At 34.7% G+C, this 26637-nt stretch overlaps 1 protein-coding gene across 3 annotated transcripts in view; it reads right to left on the reverse strand.

The window, feature by feature from the left end:
- The window catches only part of LOC149795676 (BTB/POZ domain-containing protein 16-like), a 263165-nt gene extending 236732 nt beyond the window's left edge, over positions 1-26433 (reverse strand). For all 3 annotated transcript variants that reach the window (XM_089965525.1, XM_089965523.1, XM_089965524.1), the window contains exons 1-2: positions 26287-26433; positions 19221-19287 (exon numbers count right to left, since the gene is read on the reverse strand). In XM_089965525.1, the coding sequence (XP_089821651.1) occupies positions 19221-19287; positions 26287-26399 (180 nt within the window). In that variant the 5' untranslated portion in view covers positions 26400-26433. The remainder of the gene's footprint in view (positions 1-19220; positions 19288-26286) is intronic.
- Between the last annotated feature and the right edge of the window lie 204 nt (positions 26434-26637).

Consider the following 26637-nt stretch of genomic DNA (forward strand, 5'->3'; position numbering starts at 1 on the left):
GCACTTGATCAAGCCTTCGTATTGTCGAATGTTTTTCAGGTCGATGTGTTCCGTCAGCAATTGCGGGTGCCCTACAGGAAAGCGACAATATTTGCACACGTAGGGATACAGCGAACACACGTCCAAGTATTTGATTTCTTCTCCTTTCTCTTCGTCGGCTTGGTACAGCAAACAGGTGGCATTGGTCCTTCCTCCGTACAAACTATCCCTCGGGTTCAGCGGGTCCATGAACTGGTAACTTTCCACGAGGCGTTTAAACTCGGGATCGGTTTTCATACGGTGATCGTACTCGTGTTCCCACATTTCCACCACTTGGTATCCTTGCTGTTCCAACTTTAGGCGTCGCTGACAAGTGTCCTGGTACAAGTCTTCCATGGTTCGTTGCAAAAACTGATTTTTAGTGCCACGGTCAGGGTAACAGACGGGACATCCGTGAAATAAGCAACCGTTAAACTCGTACACGATCTTGGGGTTTTCTAAGTCCCAGCCATCGACCGAATACGTTCCGATGGTCTTTTCGCCTCCTCCGTTGCGGGCATGCTGAATCCACTTGTCTTCCTTGTCGCACAAGTAATGTAACCAGCGTAGGGCTTTGACCGAGTATTGACGTTTGACAAAGTGGGTCGTTTGAGGACTGATGACAGCCACGGTCTTTTCAGGCATGAATCGTTGTCGATACACTAAGGAACACGCTTTGGCAATGGTGCAAGCTTCTTTCAAAGGATCGACCCCTCCGTGTTCCATGAACAGTTCTCGAAATTTTCCACAGCAACGCCGTAAAATGTCCACGTCGGAACGACAATACTTTAGCATTTCTTCCTGAAAGTCGAAAGGGTCCGAGGCGTGAGCCTGGTACCAAGCGTAGAAAGCTTCTCGTTGTTCGGTACGCATGTTGTCGGGGTCGTAATAGTGAGCCTCGGGCAAATGGGGTAGAACGGCGTGTTGATTGGCTTCCGTATTGAAAAAGTGTGGAAAGTACCCTTTAGCCATTTCTGTCATTCCAAACGTTTTAGGCATTCGACTCAAAGGCATGGCCAAATAGCTCATCGAATCTTTAAACTGTACTTGTCCCACTTGCATGAAAATGATTTTGGCTCCGTTCAAAGTCACTTTAGGACGTTCGGTGCCATGTTCCGTATAGTATCTGAGAAGAAACTGTCCATCGTATCCGGAGAAATTGTGAGCCATCACCGTGGCATGACGATGACAATCTCCGTAACGTTCGATGTCCTCTTGGCTCCACGTCTTGGTGGGGGTTGGTATTTTTGCACGTAGCATTCGTGTTCCAAGTCCACGATGTGGTGACAAATGTGACATTTTTTCTTTCCTGAACATACGTGTGCCTTGACACTATTGGTACGTATGCCTTGTCCACACGTAGAGCACAATCTCAGCAGTTGACAAGCGCATTTCTTCTGTGAACCTTGCGTTTTCAGATGTTGTTGGTAACAGGTAGGGCTGACAAACGTGCGCAGACAAGTGGAACAAGGCACTGGTTCTTCGCTCAGACAGGGTGAAGAGGCCAAACATCCTGTGCATTTCGATCCACAATGCTTGTGTTGCTCTCGATTGTTATAACCATGGTCACATTTCTCACAGTAATAACTGTATTTCAGGAATCCGGTGATACTGGTAATGGTATCGAAATGTTCATCGTGATAATAGACATGAATGTATTTTCCGTCCTTAAAGTCTTGCCCTCGAAACAATAGAGGTCCGCGCACTTCTTGAGGGTGCACTTTCAAGGTGTATCGTGGAGCTAGGACATCTTGCAATTTTTGCATCTCAGGAATGCCACAGGGTGTGTCTTTGGACAGGCCAGCTTGTTGCAACAGGAGTTCTGCTTCGTTTCGTTGTTTGGCTCGGTCGGAACGTTGAATAGTGTCCCAGGTTCTTTTCCATTCTACCGTGTCGTTCTTGTTGGCATAGGTTCGTCCCACCACGATGGCACGGGCTAAACACATCTGGTCATGAGGGTTGCTAATTCGGACGAGACTCTTTTTGGTGTTGCGAAGGTCGTCCACCAATAACATCTTTTTGCGTCCTGTCCCTTGAGGAGGAGAGACGTGGGTCATGTCCAGTGTGGCTTTACCATCGGTGATGTCAAACTGATCATTAGATTGTTGTACGTGTTGAATCTTGTCCATGACTTTGGAAGCAGTTAATTCTGCAGGGGTGCTAAACTCGATCCAAACAGGGGATTTCAAACCGTCGTGTTGTACGGAAAGTCTCAAGCGATCGTCTTCTTTGGGTTGACATTGTTGCTTGAGTGCAGTGAGCAAAGAATCCCACACCTCAGTGATGAACACTTCTGCTTTCTCTAACGGCACTTCAGCCTTGAAATCTTTAAACTTCACCGTGTATTTGTAAGCCGTGGTTCTAAATTTTCTAGAGGAGCGCTTTTCCGTCTCTCGAATGGAATAGTACTTTTCAGGGTTGACTAAGGGTGATGAACTTGGTTTAGAGGGTTCGGATTCTGGTTCACTCATGTCCTCTTCAAAATCACTGGCATGAATTTGTGCCAAGATTTCAGCCCTGGTACGAGGCGATAGATCACGTTTCTGCCTCTTACTTTCTTCTTCTTCTTTCTTCTCGAATGAATGGGATCGTTTCATCTTGAAAGCAAAAAGTCAAATGACTCAAGTTCAAACACCATAAACTACTTTATAGTCATAGCAGACCAGCGTATATAAAAGGGTGTGTGTCTTGTCCTTTCACTATTCATTTCACTCTCGAGCCGAGCACAACGATGGAAGAGACTGACCAGATGGAACGTTTCGTCAGAGCTTTGCGAGGGGTCATTAGAAAATTCTCTTCAGACCAGCCTACGGACTACTCTCCTTCCTTTAGAGATAAAAGTCAAGATACTTGCTATATCTGTCAGAAGAAAGGGCATTGGTCTTCAGAGTGTCCAGACCGTCAAAAAAGAAAAAAAAAAACAGGAGATAAAAAAGACAAAAGTCAAGATACCTGTTATTATTGTAAAGAAAAAGGACATTGGTCTCCAGATTGCCCCAAAAAGAAACAAGAGGAGTCAGAAGAAGAGAGGGATTCTTCAGAAGAAGAGAGGGATTCTTCAGAGGAAGAGAGGGATTCTTCTGAGGAAGAAAGAAGACAGGTGAAGAAAAAGAAACAGGAGAAAAAAAGAAGAAGGGAAGAAAGCGAGGAGGAAGAAGAGGAAAAGAGTGTGACGGTGAAGAAATTCAAAAAACAGAGAGACTAAACAAGGAGAAAAGAAGAAATTAATGAACTTTTTATTAAAGTGTTGTGTTATAAATTGTGAATTGGATTGTAAAAAATGGAGAAAAGAATAAATGAATGATATAAGGTAAGTGTCTTTGAGTTGTGATTTTAAAATAAGAAGCTACACTCACGCACTCATACACAGACACGTATTAAAAGGGTAAAATGGGTGAGTTTTTTTTTTAGTTGTTGGCAAATTGAAATTGTATTTCTTTTCGAGAAATGTGGGTGGCCCTGAAAAGGGCCTTTTTCTTCATGGTGTAGGGGTGAGTTTAAGCAATCAATTTTAACTGCCTTAAGCCTTTGCCACGGCCAAGGCCTACTTCTGGACTGCGTAATGTTGATGATGATAATGATTGGGTTGAAATCACTAAGGGTGGTACGGTAGGCTTAGTCACAGGGTTGACATGTTTGGCTCGGGAAGGTCGTATTCTCTTCGGTCGTGATAAAGAAGTCTGATACATTTGTTTCAGACTTCTTAACTCCGCTAAAATGTCCAACAGTACCGTGACCGTTTGATTTTCACCCTCTTGTTTCTTTGCTGCTACTTCTTCTTGCTGTTGTTGCTGTTGTTTTTTTCTTACCTCTTCTTCTTGTTGCTGTTGCTGTAGGAGAAAAGTCTGTTCCGCTTCCTTTTGTCGTTGTATAAATTTCTCCAATTCTTCTTTCTGTCTCTGTCTAAAATTCTCCACTTGCGGTAATGAAGAAAGTAACGAAGGTTCCGGAACAAATTCTTGCGAGGAGAGAAAATCCACAAAATCCCAATTCACCTCTTCTGAAAGTAAGTCCGGGTTCCCTTGGGCAGTCTCCCCTGCTGGTGCACCCCACTGGATCGTTTTCTGAGTTTCCGTCATGTTGAATCACTGTCGCATAGATTGACTGCACACAAGCGCTAGCGAATCTATATTGACTACGTGACGTCACAGACTGCTCTCTTCGGATTGGATGCGAGCTGACTGAATTCTGTAACGCGTGTTAGGATTGGTAAATGAACTCAATCCGTTTCAATCCTTCCTCCGCCTATAAATAAGCGCCGTTCACTGCATTGATTCACCTGTTCTCGTCGCTTCAAGATGTGGACCACAGTTGAGTCATCCACCCTTGTGTCTTCCATGATGTTCCGGACGGACATGCTCATGTATGTCCGAGCCAAGTGGACCGTTGTCCACAGGACAAACACCAGCCTGTGGATACGTAGGATCTACGTCGAAAGACAAGGATGCCTGAAAAGAGTGCTGATGTACGGACCAACAGTAAGACGCAGCCTAAGGACAAGAAGAAGACCAATGCGGTGCCATTTATGTTAATGAATACATTAACATAAAACCCAAAGGCCCTTTTCAGGGCCAGCCATATATCTCGAAAAGAGATAGTCTTTGAATTGCCTAAATTTAAATTTAAATTTTAAAAATTTTTTTTTTTTTAAATTTTAAAAAAAAAAATCCCATGTTAAATTCCCCTTGTCCGTAGAGTGACCCACGATTTATTCCCATGTTAAATTCCCCTTGTCCGTAAAGTGACCCACGATTTATTCCCATGTTAAATCCCCTTGTCCGTAAAGTGCCCCACGATTTTTCTCCATGTTAATTTTCCCTTGTCCGTAAAGTGCCCCAAGGGTGTTTTTAATGCTAATTCCCATTGTCCGTAAAGTGCCCCCATTCACTACTGATAATCTAAAGACAATTTTGGGACCATTTGAAATAAGTGTCATAAAATGAAATCTTGCAGACTAGTTCTTAACATAAGTAAAACAGAGATAATTATTCTAGCTTCAATCCAGGGTATGTTAAATTTTTGGTGGCTATAGAAAGTAATCCTGATTGGATATACGATAAACAAGGAGTGCGAGTTTCCCCAGACAAAACTTAAAGATTTAAGTAATCACCCTTGTGAAATTAGTCCAAGTTTTTCTGCCAAAACAGACATCCAAGTAATTTTTGTCATTCAATAAATCATCCAGGGGACATGATCTGTTAGAATTTAAGAAGCCCGGAAAAACTACATACCTGTCAACTTTTCAAAAGTCCAGTAGGAGACTGAAAAAACAAATATGGAGATTGGGACCAAAAATCAGGTGGTTTTTCACTGCATTTTTAAGCCTTGCTTTTACTAAATATTGATGGATCATCTGGGTTCAATAGGCATGAAATTCTCAAAAGGAGGGGTATATCTCTTTGTGACATGCCTTATTTTCCCCACAGGACCTGCCCTCTTTTCATGGTCTGGTCAGTTGTGGCCAAAATGCACAATAGCTAAAGGTTAGTCTTAAGTAAACAATCAAGAAAGCCAGTGTGACTAATTAACAGTTAATCCTTATCATTGCAATTATCTTGTGAAAAGGACTGGCCCTTGGACATAATTCAAAGAAATCATGTTTTATTGTGTGAGTTGTGTAAACACCAGCAATGATTGGCAAATAAACAATGCCCATGTGACAACTATTTTCTCCTCATTTTATATCACACCTTATTTCCATATTGTCAACTTGTATTTAACATTGTTTACTATAAAACATATTTATTCTGAATTAGCACTTTGAGGACACATATGCTGCATGGTATGTATTTTCATTCCCTTGTTTAATTTAATGATGATAATTAACATTCATATATATGGTACAGTAATGCCAGTTGTTTACTTTTGTAAGTTTCTTTGGTGGGAATGGAACATCAGCCTTCAGAGTGATCATCCCTGGTAATGATATTAATTTGCCAACAATTTTAATGTTATGGTTTATTTTTTTATTTTAGTAAGGGTAAAAACAATTTTATAAATTTATGTGAATGATGTTTAAGCTTAACATTCTATCTAGTGAAGAAACAAATGCTTTGTAGTGTAATAATCATTTCATCACAACACTATTCACACATGATAAATAGAACATGACTTCTGTGGACTGCATACATTTATCTATTTATGTAAGATTTTTTAAAATAGAAACAAAAATCGACAGACATAGTGCAATAATCTGGAGTTCTCTGCAAAAATTGGGAGATATGAAATCAGGAGGTAGGCGTGTAGCAACCCCAAAAATCAGGAGTTATTTTCTCCTGGCATGAGAGTTGACAGGTATGAAACAGAGATTTGCCTGCATAGAAAAAAAGCAAGTCTTGAAAGGGCACAAAGGGGAAAAAAATAATAGCTCCATATCTGTGCTACACAGTGGGAAGGAGTAAAGACTACAGCCAAGGTACAGCTGATGACCCAAAGAGATCTGAAAGTTAGAGAGAGAGAGAGAGAGAGAGAAGGAAAATAAATACAGCAATGATGACCTGTCACCAACAGTGATTTGGAAAGGACCAGAAGCAATCAGGTTATGCTTACATGCCAGAATCTGAGTTAGATCAGTCGCTCAAAACTATGATGACATTTGTTTTATCTGTATAACAGAATGACTAATTGCATTTCGCATAAATTTTGTAATTCGTTTTCTAAAAGAAAGTGTATCATATTCCAAAAGTCAGGTTCAATTTCATCTCGTTAATGTAATTGATTAAATGGATATATTTAATATATGGGGGCTCGTGTTGTTCTATTCAGTATCTCTACTCAGATCTCTCTTATTCCATCCATTAATTATTAATTTCATATTTTATGTTTTTAATTACCGGATCACTGCAATAACACCGTGGTTGATTATCTTCTAGATAACGTTAACTAAAGAACCATAACTAGCAGTGGATCACTCTCATATCACTATCTCCCATCAACCCATTATATTTAAAATACATATCACTATCTCCCTCACAGCCCCTTATATTTAAAATACATATCACTATCTCCCGTCAACCCATTATATTTAAAATACATATCACTATCTCCCTCACAGCCCCTTATATTTAAAATACATATCACTATCTCCCGTCAACCCCTTATATTCAAGATACATATCACTATCTCCCATCAACGCTTTATATTTAAAATACATATCACTATCTCCCGTCAACCCCTTATATTCAAGATACCTATCACTATCTCCCATCAACGCTTTATGTTTAAAATACATATCACTATCTACCATCGACCCCTTATATTTAAAATACATATCACTATCTCCTGTCAATGCTTTATATTTAAAATACATATCACTATCTCCCGTCAATGCTTTATTTTTAAAATACATATCACTATCTCGCGTCAACGCTTTATATTTAAAATACATATCACTATCTCCCTCACAATCCCTTATATTTAAAATACATATCACTATCTCCCGTCAATGCTTTATATTTAAAATGCATATCTCTATCTCTCTCACAACCCCTTATATTTAAAATACATATCACTATCTCCCTCACAACCCCTTATATTTAAAATACATATCACTATCTCCTGTCAATGCTTTATATTTAAAATACATATCACTATCTCCCATCAATACTTTATATTTAAAATACATATCACTATCTCCGGTCAACACTTTATATTTAAAATACATATCACTATCTCCAGTCAATGCTTTATATTTAAAATACATATCACTATCTCCCGTCAACACTTCATATTTAAAATACATATCACTATCTCCCTCACAACCCCTTATAATGGGGAGCTTGAGTCAAATATTGATACATTTACTGAATACAGGGGACCTGGAATCATATTCATGGTCAAAATCGGAACTGATTGTTTATCTACACTGTTCTAAATGTAAAAATTTCATGATTAATCAGCAGTTTCTAACTGACTGATGACTAATTATTAATCAATACATTTGACCACATGACATATTCTCTAAACCATAGATTTTGTGAGATTCCTGCTATGAGATAATAACAAATCATATCTGCAAATAATTTAAAAAAATATTAAGGAGCAATTATGAAGAATGAAAACTCCTCATGAAGATTAAACTACACAAAAAAGAATGACTGGTATTTTTTATATTCATTCAAATCTGTTAAAAAATTTCCTGTGAACAATAAGAAATAAGTCTGATCAAGTACAGAGAGACCCTTGGATGGATTAATATTTTTGGTTATACATTAAAAACTTTTTATAACATAAAATATGGCCAGGTCAAAATCCTACACATAAAGTCTGAAAAGCAGTCTAGTCATGCATTTGGAATACCTTTTAAACTATAATTTCAATGACTGGCACAGAGCCAGTGAATTTCCTTCAAAATTTGCCCATAATTAAACAGTAAACCAGTTCAAAAGTACAACACTCCTATAAAGTAATCCATGTTTATCTATTTACTCATTATAGCAACAAAAGAAAAGGCAGATTTAAAGAAGTGTGTTTGTATAAAAATAATTTATCACTTGATTCTCTGCCAACATTTCCCATTACTTGTGTTATATGATATAATATATGCCTGACTGCCAACAATGCAAACCCTGATCTCAGATCACAGAATTCAATGTAGGACTAAAATCAAAAAGTCAATGTTCATTTTACTTATGGCTTAACTAAACAGCATAGACCCTGCTTGGAGGTCTCAGTCACACTGTAGGGTTAGGATCTAAATCTTGCTGTTGATTTCACTTATAATTTTAAGGAAACAGCACATTATAAAACAGCACAGACCCTGATATGCCTACAAAATATAAACACAGCATACAGCCTGATATGCCTACACATTATAAACACAGCACAGACCCTGATATGCCTACACATTATAAACACAGCACAGAACCCTGATATGCCTACACATTATACACACAGCACAGACCCTAATATGCCTGGACATTATAAACACAGCACAGACCCTGATATGCCTACACATTATAAAAGATAGACCCTGATATGCTTATACATTATAAAAGAGCATAGACCCTGATATGCCTACACATTATAAAACAGCATAGACCTTGATATGCCTATACATTATAAAACAGCATAGACCCTGATATGCCTATACATTATAAAACAGCATAGACCCTGATATGCCTACACATTATAAAAGATAGACCCTGATATATTTACATATTATAAAAGAGCATAGACCCTGATATGCCTACACATTATAAAAGAGCATAGACCCTGATATGCCTACACATTATAAAACAGCAAAGACCCTGATATGCCTATACATTATAAAACAGCATAGACCCTGATATGCCTATACATTATAAAACAGCATAGACCCTGATATGCCTATACATTATAAAACAGCACATACCAATCTCCCTACACATTACAAAACAGCACAGACCAGGCATGGGCGATTTCCTCCAGGGTATGGGCCAGATAAGTGATTTTTAAAGCCATACCTTACAATGTAAATTATCGGATAAAAACAGGTCCAATCCACCAACCATAATTTGCCCACCCCTGGCACAGACTGATCTCCCTGCACATTATAAAATGGCATTAAACCAATCTCTCTGCACATTATAAACAGCATTAAACCAATTTCCCTGCACAATATAAAACAGCATGGACTGATCTCCCTGCACATAATAAAACAGCATTAAACCAATCTCCCTGCACATTATAAACAACATTAAACCAATTTCCCTGCACAATATAAAACAACATAGACTGATCTCCCTGCACATTATAAAACAACATTAAACCAATTTCCCTGCACAATATAAAACAACATAGACTGATCTCCCTGCACATTATAAAACAACATTAAACCAATTTCCCTGCACATTATAAAACAACATAGACTGATCTCCCTGCACATTATAAAACAGCATTAAACCAATCTCCCTTCACATTATGAAAAATAATTAAACCAGTCTCCCTGCACATTATAAAACAGCATTAAACCAATCTCCCTGCACATATAAAACAGCATTAAACCAATCTCCCTGCACATATAAAACAGCATTAAACCAGTTTCCTATGTTGTATTAAATTAGATACATACTACACCAGGCCATATTGTAAAGTATGTTTCCTCCGTTGTATTAAATTAGATACATACTACACCAGGCCATATTGTAAAGTCTGTTTCCTATGTTGTATTAAATTAGATACATACTACACCAGGCCATATTGTAAAGTCTGTTTCCTCTGTTGTATTAAATTAGATATATGCTACACAAGGCCATATTGTAAAGTCTGTTTCCTATGTTGCATTAAATTAGATACATACTACACCAGGCCATATTGTAAAGTCTGTTTCCTCTGTTGTATTAAATTAGATACATGCTACACCAGGCCATATTGTAAAGTCTGTTTCCTATGTTGTATTAAATTAGATACATACTACACCAGGCCATACTGTAAAGTCTGTTTCCTCTGTTGCATTAAATTAGATACATGCTACACCAGGCCATATTGTAAAGTCTGTTACCTATGTTGTATTAAATTAGATACATACTACACCAGGCCATATTGCAAAGTGTTTCCTATGTTGCATTAAATTAGATACATACTACACCAGGCCATATTGTAAAGTCTGTTTCCTCTGTTGTATTAAATTAGATACACACTACACCAGGCCATATTGTAAAGTCTGTTTCCTCTGTTGTATTAAATTAGATACATGCTACACCAGGCCATATTGTAAAGTCTGTTACCTATGTTGTATTAAATTAGATACATACTACACCAGGCCATATTGTAAAGTGTTTCCTATGTTGCATTAAATTAGATACATACTACACCAGGCTATATTGTAAAGTCTGTTTCCTCTGTTGTATTAAATTAGATACATACTACACCAGGCCATATTGTAAAGTCTGTTTCCTCTGTTGTATTAAATTAGATACATGCTACACCAGGCCATATTGTAAAGTCTGTTTCCTATGTTGCATTAAATTAGATACATACTACACCAGGCCATATTGTAAAGTGTTTCCTATGTTGTATTAAATTAGATACATGCTGCACCAGGCTATATTGTAAAGTATGTTACCTATGTTGTATTAAATTAGATACATGCTGCACCAGGCCATATTGTAATGTCTGTTACCTATGCTGTATTAAATTAGATACATGCTGCACCAGGCGATATTGTAAAGACTGTTTCCTATGCTGTATTAAATTAGATACATGCTGCACCAGGCTATATTGTAAAGTATGTTACCTATGTTGTATTAAATTAGATACATGCTGCACCAGGCCATATTGTAATGTCTGTTACCTATGCTGTATTAAATTAGATACATACTACACCAGGCTATATTGTAAAGTATGTTTCCTATGTTGTATTAATCAGATACATGCTACACCAGGCCATATTGTAAAGTGTTTCCTGTGTTGTATTAAATTAGATACATACTACACCAGGCTATATTGTAAAGTCTGTTACCTATGTTGCATTAAATTAGATACATGCTGCACCAGGCGATATTGTAAAGACTGTTTCCTATGCTGTATTAAATTAGATACATGCTGCACCAGGCTATATTGTAAAGTATGTTACCTATGTTGTATTAAATTAGATACATGCTGCACCAGGCCATATTGTAATGTCTGTTACCTATGCTGTATTAAATTAGATACATACTACACCAGGCTATATTGTAAAGTATGTTTCCTATGTTGTATTAATCAGATACATGCTACACCAGGCCATATTGTAAAGTGTTTCCTGTGTTGTATTAAATTAGATACATACTACACCAGGCTATATTGTAAAGTCTGTTACCTATGTTGCATTAAATTAGATACATGCTACACCAGGCCATATTGTAAAGTCTTTCCTATGTTGTATTAAATTAGATACATGCTACACCAGGCCATATTGTAAAGTCTTTCCTATGTTGTATTAAATTAGATACATACTACACCATGCCATATTGTAAAGTCTTTCCTATGTTGTATTAAATTAGATACATACTACACCAGGCAATATTGTAAAGTCTGTTACCTATGTTGTATTAAATTAGATACATACTACACCATGCCATATTGTAAAGTCTGTTTCCTATGTTGCATTAAATTAGATACATACTACACCATGCCATATTGTAAAGTCTTTCCTATGTTGTATTAAATTAGATACATACTACACCAGGCCATATTGTAAAGTATGTTACCTATGTTGTATTAAATTAGATACATACTACACCAGGCCATATTGTAAAGTCTGTTTCCTATGTTGCATTAAATTAGATACATACTACACCAGGCCATATTGTAAAGTCTGTTTCCTCTGTTGTATTAAATTAGATACATACTACACCAGGCCATATTGTAAAGTCTGTTTCCTCTGTTGTATTAAATTAGATACATGCTACACCAGGCCATATTGTAAAGTCTGTTTCCTATGTTGCATTAAATTAGATACATACTACACCAGGCCATATTGTAAAGTGTTTCCTATGTTGTATTAAATTAGATACATGCTGCACCAGGTGATATTGTAAAGTCTGTTTTCTATGTTGTATTAAATTAGATACATGCTACACCAGGCCATATTGTAAAGTCTGTTTCCTATGTTGCATTAAATTAGATACATGCTGCACCAGGCGATATTGTAAAGACTGTTTCCTATGCTGTATTAAATTAGATACATGCTGCACCAGGCTATATTGTAAAGTATGTTACCTATGTTGTATTAAATTAGATACATGCTGCACCAGGCCATATTGTAATGTCTGTTACCTATGCTGTATTAAATTAGATACATACTACACCAGGCTATATTGTAAAGTATGTTTCCTATGTTGTATTAATCAGATACATGCTACACCAGGCCATATTGTAAAGTGTTTCCTGTGTTGTATTAAATTAGATACATACTACACCAGGCTATATTGTAAAGTCTGTTACCTATGTTGCATTAAATTAGATACATGCTACACCAGGCCATATTGTAAAGTGTTTCCTATGTTGTATTAAATTAGATACATGCTACACCAGGCCATATTGTAAAGTCTTTCCTATGTTGTATTAAATTAGATACATACTACACCATGCCATATTGTAAAGTCTTTCCTATGTTGTATTAAATTAGATACATACTACACCAGGCAATATTGTAAAGTCTGTTACCTATGTTGTATTAAATTAGATACATACTACACCAGGCCATATTGTAAAGTCTTTCCTATGTTGTATTAAATTAGATACATACTACACCAGGCCATATTGTAAAGTCTGTTTCCTCTGTTGTATTAAATTAGATACATACTACACCAGGCTATATTGTAAAGTCTGTTTCCTCTGTTGTATTAAGTTAGATACATACTACACCAGGCCATATTGTAAAGTCTGTTTCCTCTGTTGCATTAAATTAGATACATACTACACCAGGCCATATTGTAAAGTCTGTTTCCTCTGTTGCATTAAATTAGATACATACTACACCAGGCCATATTGTAAAGTCTTTCCTATGTTGTATTAAATTAGATACATACTACACCAGGCTATATTGTAAAGTCTGTTACCTATGTTGTATTAAATTAGATACATACTACACCAGGCTATATTGTAAAGTCTGTTTCCTATGTTGCATTAAATTAGATACATGCTACACCAGGCCATATTGTAAAGTCTGTTTCCTCTGTTGTATTAAATTAGATACATACTACACCAGGCTATATTGTAAAGTCTGTTTCCTCTGTTGCATTAAATTAGATACATACTACACCAGGCCATATTGTAAAGTCTGTTTCCTCTGTTGCATTAAATTAGATACATACTACACCAGGCTATATTGTAAAGTCTGTTTCCTCTGTTGTATTAAATTAGATACATACTACACCAGGCCATATTGTAAAGTCTGTTTCCTCTGTTGTATTAAATTAGATACATACTACACCAGGCTATATTGTAAAGTCTGTTTCCTCTGTTGTATTAAGTTAGATACATACTACACCAGGCCATATTGTAAAGTCTGTTTCCTCTGTTGCATTAAATTAGATACATACTACACCAGGCCATATTGTAAAGTCTGTTTCCTCTGTTGCATTAAATTAGATACATACTACACCAGGCCATATTGTAAAGTCTTTCCTATGTTGTATTAAATTAGATACATACTACACCAGGCTATATTGTAAAGTCTGTTACCTATGTTGTATTAAATTAGATACATACTACACCAGGCTATATTGTAAAGTCTGTTTCCTCTGTTGCATTAAATTAGATACATGCTACACCAGGCCATATTGTAAAGTCTGTTTCCTCTGTTGTATTAAATTAGATACATACTACACCAGGCTATATTGTAAAGTCTGTTTCCTCTGTTGCATTAAATTAGATACATACTACACCAGGCCATATTGTAAAGTCTGTTTCCTCTGTTGCATTAAATTAGATACATACTACACCAGGCTATATTGTAAAGTCTGTTTCCTCTGTTGTATTAAATTAGATACATACTACACCAGGCCATATTGTAAAGTCTGTTTCCTCTGTTGCATTAAATTAGATACATACTACACCAGGCTATATTGTAAAGTCTGTTTCCTCTGTTGTATTAAATTAGATACATACTACACCAGGCCATATTGTAAAGTCTGTTTCCTCTGTTGCATTAAATTAGATACATACTACACCAGGCTATATTGTAAAGTCTGTTTCCTCTGTTGTATTAAATTAGATACATACTACACCAGGCTATATTGTAAAGTCTGTTTCCTATGTTGTATTAAATTAGATACATACTACACCAGGCCATATTGTAAAGTCTGTTACCTATGTTGCATTAAATTAGATACATACTACACCAGGCTATATTGTAAAGTCTGTTACCTATGTTGTATTAAATTAGATACATACTACACCAGGCCATATTGTAAAGTCTTTCCTATGTTGTATTAAATTAGATACATACTACACCAGGCTATATTGTAAAGTCTGTTACCTATGTTGTATTAAATTAGATACATACTACACCAGGCCATATTGTAAAGTATGTTACCTATGTTGTATTAAATTAGATACATGCTACACCAGGCCATATTGTAATGTCTGTTACCTATGTTGTATTAATCAGATACATGCTACACCAGGCCATATTGTAAAGTGTTTCCTATGTTGTATTAAATTAGATACATACTACACCAGGCCATATTGTAAAGTCTGTTTATTATGTTGTATTAAATTAGATACATACTACACCAGGCCATATTGTAAAGTGTTTCCTATGTTGTATTAAATTAGATACATGCTACACCAGGCTATATTGTAAAGTCTGTTTCCTAGTAAATTTGATACATGCTACACTATGCCATATTGTTGTTGTTGTAGGGTTTAACGCCATTTTTCAGCACATGATAGGCTATACATGGCGGCCAGTATTAATGGTGGAGGAAGAACCCAGAAAAACCCTGGAAAGAACCACTGACCCATGAGAAGCTACTGGCAAGCTTTCTCACATACCCACATTAGCCGAATCCGAGACTCGAACCCATGCAGACAGAGGTGAAATGGCAGTGATCCGTAACGGAGAGCGCTTTAGACCTTTCGGCCACTCAGGGCCCCTATGCCATATTGTAAAGCCTGTTGTATTTATTAGGTACATACTATACCAGGCTAGATCTCTGTTGTATACAGTTGGGTACATACTATTCCAAGCTAGATCTATGTTGTATACAGTTGGGAACATATTATTCCAAGCTAGATCTATGTTGTATACAGTTGGGTACATACTATTCCAAGCTAGATCTATGTTGTATTCAGTTGGGTACATACTATTCCAAGCTAGATCTATGTTGTATACAGTTGGGTACATACTATTCCAAGCTAGATCTATGCTGTATACAGTTGGGTACATACTATTCCAAGCTAGATCTATGTTGTATTCAGTTGGGTACATACTATTCCAAGTTAGATCTATGTTGCATTCAGTTGGGTACATACTCTTCCAAGCTAGATCTATGTTGTATACAGTTGGGTACATACTATTCTAAGTTAGATCTATGTTGTATACAGTTGGGTACATACTATTCTAAGTTAGATCTATGTTGTATACAGTTGGGTACATACTATTCTAAGTTAGATCTATGTTGTATACAGTTGGGTACATACTATTCCAAGCTAGATCTATGTTGCATACAGTTGGGTTCATACTATTCCAAGCTAGATCTATGTTGTATACAGTTGGGTTCATACTATACCAGGCTAAATACTAGCACAGCATTCATATATCATACAGATCAATAATGACTGATTTGGTTTTAATAAATGGCTTAACACTTACTTCAGTGACATACAAATGATCAATATTGTTGTATAGGGACAATAAAATAACTGTTTAAGCCTTTTGAAAACCACTCCATGGAACCAACATTATAAAGTGTTTGGACAAAAGGTGACTTCAGGAAATGCATACCTGGGTATATAATATTGTAATAAAACAAAAGTCAATTATTTACCTGGATTCTGTATCATTAATCTCAGGAATAATGGGATGATCTACTTTTTAAATACTGCCAATTCAATAACACTGTAAATCTACTATGATAACTTCATGGTCACTGATAAGTCCATATCTGACTTTTGTGAAAACTTTAAGTAAATTAATTTTATTTTAAAGCTTTATCCAGTAATAAGACACCAACTCACACCCACAGCTCTCTTTTCATTAGGGTTTATACACAGGCACCCTATACCAGGCCTTGGCAACCTTTTAAAATTCCTGTACCAGTTCTGCTGAATTGAGGAGTACTGCCTGCCAAGTTATATTTGTCCCTTTAATACATGCAATACAAAACCATAACTCAAACTGCATTCATTTCCAATGAGTCTGGATTGGCACTGCCGACACGTGTGAGACAAGTTGCCATCACATGCCCTATACCTATCTCATAGTGTGTGAGACAAGTTGCCGACATGTCTTATACCTATCTCATACTGTGTGAGATAAGTTGCCATCACATACTCTATACTTATCTCAGAGCGAAATACTAAGTTAGGACTCTTCTCATAACTGCTTGAATACTAGAATGATTCTGCAATAAATGCATAAACACGTATTTAATTATTGCTCTTTTACAAATTAGGCAGTTCGCAAATATTGACCTGTCAAAAAGACAAATGCTTTAACTTAATAGAATTTGTTTACAAAATCGACAATAAATTTGACAAATTTATACATAAATGAAAATTGTAACAAGTATCTCTGCAAAATTAAACTGCAGCCAATCCCATGATCACCATGCCATGTCCCATACTTTTCATGAAATATTCCCTACCACAACACACACACACAGACAATCCTACAATTGCAATTGTTGTATTTTTGCTCCCTTGCAAAGATCTTACAGAAAGGTGACAAACGGTTACTATTTGTCAAACTTATTTACCAAGATTGGCCAATTCCACCTACCAGATTAGGAAATCAAATTAAGATGTATAGATAAATCAAATGAAGCTGTATAGAAATCAAATTAAGATGTATAGAAATCAAATTAAGATGTATAGATAAATCAAATTAAGATGTATAGAAATTAAGATGTATAGAAATCAAATTAAGATGTATAGATAAATCAAATTAAGATGTATAGAAATCAAATTAAGATGTATAGAAATCAAATTAAGATGTATAGAAATCAAATTAAGATGTATCAAATTAAGATGTATAGATAAATCAAATTAAGATGTATAGAAATCAAATTAAGATGTATAGATAAATCAAACTAAGATGTATAGATAAATCAAATGAAGCTGTATAGAAATCAAATTAAGATGTATAGATAAATCAAGTTAAGATGTATAGAAATCAAATTAAGATGTATAGAAATTAAGATGTATAGAAATCAAATTAAGATGTATAGATAAATCAAATGAAGCTGTATAGAAATCAAATTAAGATGTATAGATAAATCAAATGAAGATGTATAGAAATCAAATGAAGATGTATAGAAATTAAGATGTATAGAAATCAAATTAAGATGTATAGATAAATCAAATGAAGATGTATAGAAATCAAATGAAGATGTATAGAAATTAAGATGTATAGAAATCAAATTAAGATGTATAGATAAATCAAATGAAGCTGTATAGAAATCAAATTAAGATGTATAGATAAATCAAATGAAGATGTATAGAAATCAAATGAAGATGTATAGAAATTAAGATGTATAGAAATCAAATTAAGATGTATAGATAAATCAAATTAAGATGTATAGATAAATCAAATGAAGATGTATAGAAATCAAATTAAGATGTATAGAAATCAAATTAAGATGTATAGATAAATCAAATTAAGATGTATAGATAAATAAGATTAGGAAATCAAATTAAGATGTATAGAAATCAAATTAAGATGTATAGATAAATAAGATTAGGAAATCAAATTAAGATGTATAGATAAATAAGATTAGGAAATCAAATTAAGATGTATAGAAATCAAATGAAGATGTATAGATAAATCAAATTAAGATGTATCAAATTAAGATGTACAGATAAATAAGATTAGGAAATCAAATTAAGATGTATAGAAATCAAATGAAGATGTATCAAATTAAGATGTATAGATAAATAAGCAGAATTTATATCACAAAGCATGGAATAATTAAAAAATTACATATTTCCTGACATTCCAACTGGTTTACAACACTGTGACATGCTTCACGTGTCTTTACTAAAGGTCTCAATTACAGAGAAAATCTTCCAAATGTAAATCTGAAATGCATTTTGTATAATATTATTGTACGTTTAAAATCCATTTCTCGGGTAAAATTGATTCCAACCAAATTCCCCAAATTTACTACAAAAATGAATGCAGAGTTAGCTTACCTACTGCATTACCTCCCTGGAATAAGGCTCAGTTTACTATGTTGGAACTGAGGAACAAATCAAATAGGACATGGCAAAATATTATACTAGGAGATGCAGCATTACATTTAAAAGTAGGCTGGGTCCTCCATGTACCATTTTAATATAATGCAGAGGCTCTGTCCCCCATATACCACTTTAATGAAATGCAATTGTTTATTTTTAATAGTTCTAATCGACTTTTAAGATCTTTCCACGTAAAACAGGATTAAAACTGTGGAATTGCTACTGCAATGGTTCATTCCATTGTTAAAATGGTTTCAAAATACATGTACCATTAAATGACTCAAGCCTTGTATAAACACACATATATATAACCGAAATGAAAAGCAAAGACTTACTCTTTCTGGTACTCGGCCATCAAGAACCACACCCATGAGAGCTGAATAGGGCGCCTGAAGGACAAATCTGATTCAAAACAAAAAATTAAAGAGAAATATTGTCAAATGCATAAAGGCTATTTGAAAGGTTCATAATATTCCGTTAAACATATTTTAACCTATCAATAAATGTAATGCCAATCGATAGACAAAAAATGCTTGATATAATGACATGCACCTTGTCTTATATCTATATATATATAGCCTCACACCTGCAGACTAATATCAAGGACAACTTGAAAAAGTTTTACTGCTACAGTTCTCTTTCATATCCTACAATTTTGAGATGGTTTCATTTTTAGAAATGTATGATTGCAGATCCATAGAAAGGGTCCCAAGTTCTGGAAGACCATAATCTGTAATCAGTGAGTGAGAAACAGCAGCTGTAAAAGATGCTCAATACAGAGTTTAAGATATTTACATAATCACAGACATTACTTTCTCAGCTGATTTTATTATATACTATAGAAGCTCAAAGGTACTAATATTAACACTGCCATACAGTGTACTAATATTAACACTGCCATACAGTGTACTAATATTAACATTGCCATACAGTGTACTAATATTAACACTGCCATACAGTGTACTAATATTAACATTGCCATACAGTGTACTAATATTAACATTGCCATACAGTGTACTAATATTAACACTGCCATACAGTGTACTAATATTAACACTGCCATACAGTGTACTAATATTAACATTGCCATACAGTGTACTAATATTAACACTGCCATACAGTGTACTAATATTAACATTGCCATACAGTGTACTAATATTAACATTGCCATACAGTGTACTAATATTAATATTGCCATACAGTGTACTAATATTAATATTGCCATACAGTGTACTAATATTAACACTGCCATACAGTGTACTAATATTAACATTGCCATACAGTGTACTAATATTAACATTGCCATACAGTGTACTAATATTAACATTGCCATACAGTGTAGTAATATTAACACTGCCATACAGTGTACTAATATTAACACTGCCATACAGTGTGCTAATATTAACACTGCCATACAGTGTACTAATATTAACACTGCCATACAGTGTACTAATATTAACACTGCCATACAGTGTACTAATATTAACATTGCCATACAGTGTACTAATATTAACATTGCCATGCAGTGTACTAATATTAACATTGCCATGCAGTGTACTAATATTAACATTGCCATACAGTGTACTAATATTAACATTGCCATACAGTGTACTAATATTAACTTTTTAGATACCTTTTGTTTTTATGTAAAGCTATCACTGATACAAGATGATTCTGACAAAGAAATATTGTAGTATTGTAAAATCATGCTATCTGAGGCTCCACACCAAATAAGATGATTTATACAAAGAAATATTGTGGAATTGTAAAAACATGCTCTCTGAGGCTCCACACCGAATAAGATGATTTATACAAAGAAATATTGTAGTATTGTAAAATCATGCTATCTGAGGCTCCACACCGAATAAGATCATTTATACAAAGAAATATTGTAACATACAAATGAAATATCAAATGAGCAACACTGTTCACCAACTTTATCGGAAAGACTTGGCTCAGGCATTTTAACAGAGGCTTAGTACAATGACTTGACTGAGTCTAGTACAAAGATTTGACAGGAAATTCAACAATGTTCTAGTACAAATAAACTAAGGGCTTGAAAAATGTTCAGTTGGTTAATTGTACTATCTGACCAAGTGACCTGGAACTTTTAATTGACCTGCCGGCCAAGGGACCAGGAACTTTAACTTGTTCTGCAGAGCCAAGAGACCTGGAACTTTTGCTTGCCCTGCCTCACTTCTTTACAGATCCTACATTGTACATAATGTTCTAAAAGTGTCCAGTTGGATTAATCTCTATTCAGTAATGACAATCACTACCTCAAGTTTCTGGTCCTTGCTGCAGAACCTCTAAAATTCTCCTCCTCACATTAAAATATTTTTCTAACATTTTGCATACACTTTTTTTTTAATATTTCACAGGTGTATCTAAAACTATAGGTCATACTCCCCTGACTTTACCATACATTTAGATGCCTCTGCCATATAACACGATATGTCAAATAACATGATATGCCACATAACATGATATGTCACATAACACGATATGTCATCCTATGAAAAGTGACAAATAATGAGGTGGTATTACAGGTTCCATATACAAAAATATGAGTGAAGAAATTTTCCTGATTCACCAGAGAAATGTGTTTCCAAATGCACTGATAGGTAGGTTGTCTTTTTTTAATTAATTTTAATTTTTACAACATATATATTATGCTGATTAGTATTTATAATGTACTAAGTGCTTCAAACACTGGGAAAAACTGGCTCAGTTAGTTGCACAAATCAATTTCAGGACTGTTTGTTGTTAATATTTTTTTAACATGGGGGAAACAAGTGCTAGGGTTGGCAACAAAAAGCGGGGACAGGCAACTGTCTGGAAACATGTTTTTGGCCTTACCAACTATATCTAATTTACTTGCATAATTGGTCAATAGAAGTGATATTTTCAATGCCAGATCAATACTGTAAAAACATTTGGACCAATTTATTTACAGTCTGACATGATAAAAAAACCTTTAACCACACACTGCTTTGATAATGCTAATACTCCCTAAAACCCACTAAGCCACTAGGCAGATCAGCCTGTGTTCTGAATACCGATTGTGTGCAGCATACATAATTATTTACGTATTAATCTTCCACCAAATCAGACTGAGGGTAGGAGGTGTTCTAATGTATCCAATTTTAAACCAGCTGAACTGAACAAATTAAATTTTAAACCAACTGAACTTAACAAATTAAATTTTCTTCACTTCAATAAGGGCTAAAACAAGTGAAAATTCTTGACCTGGTTACAAATAAGCATGAGTAATGTATCTATGGTTATGGATAAGAATGAGTATGTATCATAGGTTACAGATTAGCATGAGTATGTATCTATGGTTACAAATAAGCATGAGTATGTATCTATGGTTACATAAAAGCATGAGTATGTATTTATGATTACAAAAAAACATGAGTATGTATCAGTGGGGGAGGACATAAATTGTGATTCTTTAAATTTCTGCTCTTACTTAAAATGTGTATAACAAAACCATGGAAACCTAATTATGCCCAAAAATGTCCCAATTATACAGGTGAATATCTACAGCAGTCCTCAACATCAGACTCCAATGTTGTACAGCATACCACCTATTTTAACTATTTATAGTGGAACGTCATTAATCTGGATACCTTCATTCCCAGTGAATATGTCCGGATTAATGAGTTTTCCAGATAATTAAATCACGCTCATTTTTATTTTACAATGTCATCATATCATAAACATGTACATGTATTTGCTAGCTGTAAATGTATATTCAATAATGGCTGAAATAAATAATGAATATACACTTGTGTTATGTCACTTTATTATAACATGCACTTGTACATAAATAAAAGATTAAATAATTACTGGCAAATCTTTTTATCCTGGCCTGTATTTGCCTGCTTGAAAAGGTGTCACCATAAATCATGAAATGTAATAAGTACAATGAATACAAACTGATATTCACAGTTAAATGAATTAGGATAAACTAGTAAAAAAAATGCAGTCCTTTTCATAAGTCGTATTTTACAACTGTTATAGTTGCTAATGAGCCGATAATTGATATCGCTTTTAATTCTGAAATGAAGCCATAAACTGCCCAAAGCTTGAGCCATCAATAAACCATGATTATTACATACAATTGGTAAATAACACATATAATTTATTTAACATACATGTATGTCAAAAATGTGAATGATTTGATCCTAGTGTTTTTTTTAATTATTAACACCCTCTTCTGTGAGTAGCAAAAACAGACATTGTTTATACAATCGCTGGCTACAATACAGTTACGCTTCTTGAAATTTTTCCACATACACAATTACATGATCAATATATAACTTTTATGTGCCACTAGTATTCGACCAATCAGCAATTGATAAATTGACACATCTACAAATTTGCATAGGTGAATCTGTCTTATTTTCTTTGCTTTGGACAGATTATTTCTGGATTATCATGGCAAGTTTTATGGTAATTTTACACTTTGGTCCCTGATTTTGATTTATGGATCTGGAATGTGGACTTTGGATTAACAGAGCAAATTAACTCCATTCCCGTTTAAATATGTTCAGATAACGGGGTAGCCAAATAAATCTTCAGGGGACAATAAAGAATAAACAGAGATACATGACTTACAAACATTTTTTTTTCCTTTTGAAATGGAGATGAACTGTCTTAAGAATAGCAAATAGAAATCAAATTAGCAAGGAAAACATATAGATGAAACAAAAATGTGATGCAGAAAGTAAAACAAAACTGACCAAGCATTTCTGAGATTTAAGTATCCCCTGGTCAAGGCAAATTTATGTATCAAATATCCAGAAAAACTATCCCTGTCTACCTAAGCAATATCATACACCAAAGAGACGCTGATGGTACACCAAATTTAAGGTCCATTAGAAGCAAAAATTATATATTCTGATAAGATCAATGACGGAATTTTGTTTAAAAAGAGCTGTCAATATACTGGTCCACTATTATGGACATAAGGTGACATATGGTGACATGACAGGCTCCTTCTTTTCATGATCGATGTCTCAAATGGATGAAATTTTAAGAGAAGTTAAGTTGTAGTAACATAAATACCTCCCGCATCTTTTTCACAGTTAAATTTTTCAATACAGGATAATATTTTATATCTGTATATGTGTTTGCTTGTGCATACATTCTGGGTTTGAAACTCTGATCTTTCTTAACACTTCATTCTGTAGTGACAAGCCAAATTTATCCCATTATGTTGTATGTACTGTACATAATAGAAAGTCTTTATTATTATTATTATTATTATTATTACTATTATTATTATTTTTATAACACATTAGCAAATAACAAATACAAACACAAAAATATAAACAACATATATATATATATATATATAAATGCAATAAACTGACAACGAACAGTGCAAAACTAGTATCTATCTAGCCTGAGCATTTTTGACTCTTTTATGAGTCTTTTTCAGAGGCAAATGCAAAACATAAACAAAATAAACAAATAAAACAGAAAAATGGTTATGTTTGAGAAACTTTATATGGCTGTTTCTACAGGAATTCAACCTTGTATTGACCTAGAAATTGATGAGCCATAACGACATCTGTTATTTTATGCAGATTAATGTAAGCGCAAATTATATCCCAGATATTTGATTGTTATGGTAGTCATAGGCTATTAAACAATTTAGAGAATTATTTAAAAGAAAATGTGTCGGCTGCAAAAGATAATTTTATTTGTGTATTGTTGTTTTTTTCTAGTCTTCTTGGTTTCAATGTTCTAAGGCGGAACATCCACTAAGATTCCTTTTCTTTCCTAGTTTGGGGACTCCAGTTGAGGTTGTGAGCAATTGCAATACGTGTTATATCATTGAAAGTATGTCCTGGGGAGGAGTACTGTTCTGTGACTGGGCTTCTGTACATTTTTGTTGTCATCCAATCAGATCTATGAAGGTTGATCCTTTTGTGTAGCTTTTCAGTTTCTCGACATACTGAAGGCTACAGATCTTACATGTGATGAGATATATCACATTCTCTGTTTTGCATGTTTTGTTTGGACCATGTATGTTTAATTTTTCTCTAGTCACTGTGCTTGAAAATATCCTGATCTCTATCATATGTTGTTAGGTTTTGCACCTTTTATCACCACAGGGGCCAAATTGACTAGGGTGGTCTTGGTTAGTGACTGGCATAAACTTCACTCTGATTATGATATATATATATATATATATATATATATATATATATATATATATATATATATATATAGAGAGAGAGAGAGAGAGAGAGAGAGAGAGACAGACAGACAGACAGACAGACAAACAGAGAGACAGAGAGAGCTGCAACAAGATTGCAATGGATGAAATAGTGAAATAGCGCCTTCAGCACCCCTACCCACAGAAATAACATCACAAGCTTTTTATTTGTTAATATAAATAGTGTTGACAATAATAACTAAAAGTAAGTAATTTTGTTAATAAAAAGATGCATTTTTATTTCAATAAAATATGATGGCTATCACATCTTAAGTGTTTAAATAGGTGTATTGTTTTTAATAAACTTTCATGCATTTATGTGTCACAATTCAAATGAAATATGTTATATTTGGCAAGAAAATAAAATGTCATATGAAACTTTCAAGTGCAGTCTTAAGTCACCCGTTTTTTTGAGTCCTCCCAGGTGTGACTGGCAACACCAGCATACTGATATACTGCACACTGCCAGACATGTAAGGGATATTTTTTTCCTGGTTAGTCTTTAGTATGAAATATCACCATGATTTTATCTATCAATCTATCTATCTGTCCCTAAATTTGGCTTGTCCATGATATACTATGACATATTAAGTATTCTGAAATGATGCATACCTGTATACAATGACCACCTGTCTGGAGCTTAAAGAAAATATTCAGAAGGTCCCCTGAGCAGTCCATTACTGGTTTTAAAAGTAATTATTTCATTTAAACAATCTGTGGCTTTTCCTTTCATAATCAAAAAGAAAAAATATTCACGAAATCTGGAGCAACTTGTGTTCAAGGAAGCTTACTTTTAACATTTAAAAGGTATATGTTACTTTTTACTGATAATGTGACCTACAGAACTAATGTACATTACTGGAAACTGTTACTATAAAACTGTTGCGTCCTAAGCTCTCTCTCTCTCTCTCTCTCTCTCTCTCTCTCTCTCTCAATAGCTTCCAAACAATTATTCTTTGATGGATTTACCATATCAAATTTTCAGCAAGCATTGCCATTTTATAATTCACACAGGCGAAAGCACGGTCATATTAAATTAAACAATGAATAACCGTACAGTACAAAAATACATGCCCCCTGTCAGTCTACCCGACCTCTCTCAGGCCAATGGAAATGCTAATAAAACAAGCATACACAAAACACGTTTTTTCCGCGTCTTTACTAACCTTGGATATGAAAGAGCTGTTTTTGGAGCCCTAGGCGGAATACTGGGAAAATAGGAGGTACCCATGCGTGATGCAGATGGGACGAACGTCCCCGAGCTTGACACTTCAGTCATATCTCTCGTTCTGTCACCATGCTGTACTCAAAGCGCCCGGTTCACTCCACCTTAAAATTAGTTCCAAAGTCATAAGGAAATATATACATTTAACTTCAGTGTTAATCAACAATACTTACTCAGGGTTAACAGAAACATGATTTATTTCACCGAAGAAGAAATTATCACTATCTAAAAAGCCATAACACTTTGCGCGGATGATCAAACATTAAGGCATTATCGTTGCTACGTACGCTTA

This window comes from Sinohyriopsis cumingii, chromosome 7 (genome assembly GCF_028554795.1).
Source record: "Sinohyriopsis cumingii isolate HCF-2022 chromosome 7, ASM2855479v2, whole genome shotgun sequence".
In the NCBI taxonomy this organism is placed as follows: domain Eukaryota; kingdom Metazoa; phylum Mollusca; class Bivalvia; order Unionida; family Unionidae; genus Sinohyriopsis; species Sinohyriopsis cumingii.